A 6,225-nucleotide genomic window follows, 5' to 3' on the forward strand; every position below is an offset into this window, starting at 1 on the left:
TATGTCCGCCGATGTCACATTCTTTGAATCTCAACCTTGCTATACATCTTCTGCTCATCTTGATATCTCTGAGGTTTACCTATACATCCAGTCTTACCCACACCAATCTTTGAAGAATCTACGATTACTTCTCCAGCTGCAGTACCACCATTTTTGACTTATCACCGCTGCCCGCGTCTAGCATTAGTCCAAATGATTCATGTCATGCGCCTGACGCTTCCCTTACAGCGGACCTGCCTCTTCCTATCCAATCAGTTGCACTTCAAAAAGGTATAAGATCCACTCGTAATACTAACCCACATTATACTTTCTTGAGTTATCATCATCTGTCATTACCCCATTATGCTTTTGTATCATTTTTGTCCTCTATTTCCATCCCTAAGACTACAGGTGAAGCAGGCTATGATTGATGAAATATCTGCTTTACATACGAGTGGTACTTAGGAGCTTGTTTCCCTTCCTGCAGGTAAATCTGCGGTTAGTTGTCGTTGGGTTTATACAATCAAAGTTGATCCAGATGGTCAGGTTGATCGGCTGAAGGCTCGCCTTGTTGCCAAAGGGTATACACAGGTATATGAGCTTGATTATAGTGACATTTTCTCTCCCATGGCTAAAATAGCATCAGTCCGTCTTTTCTTATCTATTGCTGCTGTTCGTCACTGGCCTCTTTATCAGTTGGACATTAAGAATGCTTTTCTGCATGGTGATCTTGAGGAAGAAGTTTATATGGAGCAACCACCTGGTTTTGTTGCCTAGGAGGAGTCTAGTAGCCTTGTATGTTGATTGCACAGGTCACTTTATGGTCTGAAACAGTCTCCTCAAGCTTGGTTTGGAAAGTTTAGCACAGTAATTCAGAAGTTTGGCATGATTCGTAGTGAAGTTAATCACTCAGTGTTCTATCGGTCTATCGGCATTCTGAACCAAATCTATATATTTATTTGGTGGTTTATGTTGATGATATCGTTATCACCGGCAGTGATCAAGATGGTATCACTAAGTTGAAGCAACATCTTTTTCAACATTTTCAGACTAATGACCTCGATAGACCGAAATATTTTCTAGGTATTGAGGTTCTCAGTCCAGATCAGATATTGTTATTTCTCAACGCAAGTACGCCTTAGACATTCTTGAGAAGACAGGAATGATGAGATATAGACCCATTGACACTCCTATGGATCCAAATGCTAAACTTTTGTCAGGACAAGGGGAGCCACTCAGTGATCCTAAAAGGTATAGGCGGTTGGTTGGAAAGTTGAATTATCTCACAGTGACTAGACCTAACATATCATTTTCTGTAAGTGTTGTAAGTCTGTTTATGACTTCCCTTATGATAGTCATTGGGATTTAGTTGTTCGTATTCTGTGATATATAAAGTCAGCTCCAGGTAAAGGACTACTCTTCGAGGATCGAGTTCATGAGCATATCATTGGATATACAGATGCTGATTGGGCAGGATCACCCTCTGATTGATGCTCTACATCTGGATATTGTGTTTTAGTAGGAGGTAATTTGGTGTCCTAGAAGAGTAAGAAATAGAGTGTGGTAGCTTGATCTAGTGCAGAAGCAGAATATCGAGCAATGGTTGTAGCAACCTGTGAGCTAGTTTGGATCAAATAATTGTTGAGAGAACTAAAATTGCAGAAACCGGTAAAATGGAACTTGTGTGTAATAATCAAGTAGCCCTTCATATCGCATTAAATCCGGTGTTTCATAAGAGGACTAAAGACATTGAAATTGATTGTCACTTTGTCATAGAAAAAATACTCTGGAGATATTGTTACAAAGTTTGTGAAGTCGAGTGATCAACTTGCTAATATTTTTACGAATTCTCTCACCGGTTCTCGTATTAATTACATTTGTAACAAGCTAGGTAGATATGATTTGTATGCACCAGCTTGAGGGGGAGTGTTAGAATATGAGTAGGAATAGGAATTGTATTTAAAATCCTACTTAGAAAAAGATTATAATGTAGTGTCTATAAATAGGAATTGGATGTAATTATGTAAACACACAACAATTCAATAATATTTTTCTCCATTATTTCTCACAGTGACTTTGATGAAGAGGTTTATATGAAGCAACCACCTGATTTTGTTGCTCAGGGGGCGTCGAGTCTGGTGTGTTGATTGTGTCAGTAACTTTATGGTCTCAAAACAATCTCCTCGAGCCTGGTTTGGAAAGTTCAACACATTAATTTAGAAGTTTCGAATAATTCGTAGTGAAGCAGATCATTTTGTGTTTTATCGACATTATGCTTCAAATCTATGTATTTATTTGGTGGTTTACGTTGATGATATCGTTATTACCGGCAATGATCAAGATTGTATCATTAGTGTGAAGCAACACCTTTTCAACATTTCCGGACTAAAGACCTCGACATGCTGTAGTAATTTTTAGGTATTGAAGTTGCTCAATCCAGATCAGATATTAACTCCTGCCAGAAGGAGCCACTTAATGATCTTGGAAGATATAGGTGCCTGGTTGGTAAGTTAAATTGTCTCACAGTGACCAAACCTGACATTTCTTATCCTGTGAGCGTTGTAAGTTAGTTTATGGATTTTCCCTGTGATAGTCATTGGTATGTAGTTGTTTGCATTGTGCGCTATATTAAGTCAGCTTCATGTGAAGGACTACTTTTCAAGGATCGAGGCCATGAACGTATCGTTGGATGTACAAACGCTGATTGGTAGGATCACCTAGTGCTAGACGTTCTACATGCGGCTATTGTGTTTTAGTAGGAGGTAATTTGGTGTCCTGGAAGAGTAAGAAACAGAGTGGTTGCTCGATCTAGTGCAGTAGAAGAATATTGAGCAATGACGGTAGCCACTTGTGAGCTAGTTTGGATTGCACAATTGTTGTGAGAGTTAAAATTTTGAGAAATCAGTGAAATGGAACTTGCGTGTGATACCAAGCGGTATTTCATAAGAGGATTAAGCAGATTGAGACTGATTGTCACTTTGTGAGAGAAAATATTTTTTAGAGATATTGTTACAAAATTTGTGAAATTGAATGATCTGCTTGCAGATATTTTCACCAAAGTCCCTTACTGGTCCTCGTATTAATTACATTGTTAACAAGCTCGGTACATATAGCTTGTATACAATAGCTTGAGGGGGAGTGTTAGAATATCAGTAAGAATAGGAATAGTATATAAAAAATCCTACTTGGAAAAAGATTATAATGTCAGTATCCTAGTTGGAAAAGGAGTCTAATGTAGTGTCTATAAATCAATGTAATAATTTAACAATAACAATTCAATAATATTCTTCTCTTATATATATCATAGTTGGTTTTACTTTCTTCTAGTTGTGACATCTTTTCTTCTTCAATCAATAAATGTGAAGTGGAAAGTAGGTGCAATAGTTATTTCTCTAGTTTACTTCATGAATTGGCTAGGTGGGTTGGTCCGGTGATAGTATTACAATCTTTTGCCATCTTTCGCGTGAAGTTGAGGTGAAGATTATTGGCGTACTATATTATAGAATTTATTTGCCTGGCAATAAACCCAGTAAATAAGCTGGCAAAGCTTTTTTCTCCAGGATCTGCTTCATTTATGTAGCTTAGTTAAGTCATCTGAAAGAGTCGTAGGAAGAAATAATTTTGAAATCTGTCTGAACAGCTTGTTTGACAGTTGACAGAATTTGGATGTACCATATTGGTAGACACTATTGATCTACAAGCAGGTTCATTTTTTTGTGGACTCGAGGGGTGGTGTGCTTCTCATCACCACTAATCAATGAAATTATTCAAGTATGGAAGTTTCATATCTACTTATCTTAGCATTCATCTAACTCTTTTCCCTTTGCAGCTTTGTCACAAAGGAATCAAGGTCACTGTAGTTTGCCCAGGTCCTGTAGAAACTACCAATACAAGAACTGGCTCAACCGAGGTGATTATCTTTCTATTTATTCTGGTTAGTTGTGTTTTCTGCTGAATGTCGACTATAATAGGCTGAGCCCTGAAATGAGAAGGAAGGCTGGAATGCCAACAGGCGTCAATTATATTGAAGCTACCCAATAGTCCCCATTTTGGGAATGTCCATTGACTTTGTGCCCGTATTCAATCTTTTGGAACTTTCCAGACACTTACTGAGGAACGATCCGTGTATTTATCTGACTGATAAATAATCTAACTACATTGGCTGAATTACATGGAAGGTCCAACATAATTAACATAAATGAAACATCCAGGGCTAACATAATTAGCATAACTAAGTTGTGTAACAAAATACTAAAGTCGGCCATCTGGAGAGAAAGAAATGCCACATGTTTTGAGGATAGAGATAGCACAATACAGAAGATCAAGCTCAACTGTGCTTTGCTATTTTGTTTTTGGTGTACAGTGACCTCTTCTGATGATACATGATACAGACAATCCTAGAAGTTTGTGATCCATGCCAGGATTGTATTTGCTTCAGCTTTTTATTACTTTCTTGCCATTTTCTTTTGTAAAGGGGTTTTTCAGTACTACATAAGTACCGGTTTATAATACAAAATTATTATCTGTTAAAAAAAAAAAAACCCTAAAGTTGTACTGTAAAACTGATGAACTCCGAGTAGAATACTGACACATAATGTCTTCGGGCATACTCCAGAATACTGGAATGTTAATAAATCACAACCTCCCTCTGAAGAAATGGTCGAGGTAAGCTAAGCTAGAGTGAAATCTTTTTTGGTCGCAATAGTGTCTACCTCTGAAGGATACTAGGTCCATGCCATAAGCAAAATAAAGATTCAACTAACAAAAGAGTTACATTTGTCATATCTTTTTATGCAAGATAGTTTCCATCTATCTGGTTGAAATAGTCCCCTCACTTCTTTCGGGAGTTGTTGATAAGAGTAGAAGGTACCATTTCCACTTGAAGAAGCTAATTTTGCTAGGAAGTCGACTTGGTTGGCTTCTCTGTCGCAATGTGAGATGCTCATATCTGCCCCTTCCACTTGGAAGTTCGTTTAATAAGGTCAGTACTTGAAAGTACGGTATGCAAAACGATAAGAAGGAACATGAAGAAAACATATGCATATGTAAGAAGTACAACCAATAAGCAATAATCAGGACAAGATGAAAACAAAGGTTCGATACTTATCTGTTTACATTAGTCCTCTTTTAGCTAATTATGGGAGTAAGTATTGAACAGACAGGAAACCACCATGTGGGGGCGTGGAGTCTGATCTCGGCCGGATCAGCTAAGCCATCCTACACCTTGCCGTGCATAGGATATACATGACATGATTGCTAGCAGAATCCATAATAAGCCCGTTTAGGGACACATGAAGAGAGTCGTCTAACTTGCAGAATGATCCATAACCTGCGTACAAATGTAGTTTCGGGCAGTTGTCATTTAGACCTATGCCTTGTTGGTCAACCATCGAACTCCGATAAGCTCATAAAATTTCTATTTTAGTTCCTTTCGATTCATATTCATAGATTAGCCACTTAAGGCTCATGTTCATGGGTTAGCCAATTTAGGCTCATGGTCATAAATTAGCCGCTTGGGCTTATGTTCAAATCTTCAACAATCCATTAGTTTGGTCTGCGATTCATGAAAGTGTTTTTATGTCATAGCTCACACGGTGCAAGATTTCTTTACATGATGGGGTTATGGAGCGTTTAAGTCATTTAGCATGGTTTATACTGAGAATTTATGAAATCATGTTAAAGCATAGACCAAAGTTCCACATCATTAAATTGAAACAATAATACGAAGTTTCATATAAAAAAAATTCATGTAATTACTTCATTAAAAGGCTTTTGTTTCTTTCATAGGAACGGCTCTCTCCCCCCTCTCTCTCTCTCCCCCAACGGCTCTCTCCCCCCTCTCTCTCTCTCCCTACCCTCTCTCCACCCCCAGCTTACCGGCCCCGGTCCCCGGCGCCGTCGCTGACCTTCGGCGCCGACCCGATCCGGCCGCCGGCTCCGACCAACGGTCGCCGGAGCTGACCAGACCGCCGGCGACGACCTCCGGTCGCCGGCTCTCCCTCTCTCTCTCTCTCCCTACCCCCTCTCCATCCCAAGCGCACCGGCCCCGGTCCCCGGCGCCGTCGCTGAACGTCGGAGCCGACCAGATCCGACCGCCGGCTCCGACCTCCGGTCCCCGGCGCTGACCCGACCTGACCCCCGGTCGTCGCTCCCCGGCGTTGACCCGACCCCCCCGCCGGTTCATACCCCCCCCTCGTCGGACCCCAGCTGTTCATACCCCACCCCCCAGTTGTTCATACCCCCCCC

At 40.2% G+C, this 6,225-nt stretch overlaps 1 protein-coding gene across 2 annotated transcripts in view; it reads left to right on the plus strand.

Annotated features, from left to right (window-relative positions):
- Nucleotides 1-6,225, plus strand: part of LOC107850342 (dehydrogenase/reductase SDR family member 7) — a 52,010-nt gene that overhangs the window by 18,780 nt on the left and 27,005 nt on the right. For both annotated transcript variants that reach the window (XM_016694800.2, XM_016694804.2), the window contains one exon: nucleotides 3,809-3,889. In XM_016694800.2, the coding sequence (XP_016550286.1) occupies nucleotides 3,809-3,889 (81 nt within the window). The remainder of the gene's footprint in view (nucleotides 1-3,808; nucleotides 3,890-6,225) is intronic.

The sequence above is a fragment of the Capsicum annuum genome, chromosome 12, assembly GCF_002878395.1.
Source record: "Capsicum annuum cultivar UCD-10X-F1 chromosome 12, UCD10Xv1.1, whole genome shotgun sequence".
Classification (NCBI taxonomy): domain Eukaryota; kingdom Viridiplantae; phylum Streptophyta; class Magnoliopsida; order Solanales; family Solanaceae; genus Capsicum; species Capsicum annuum.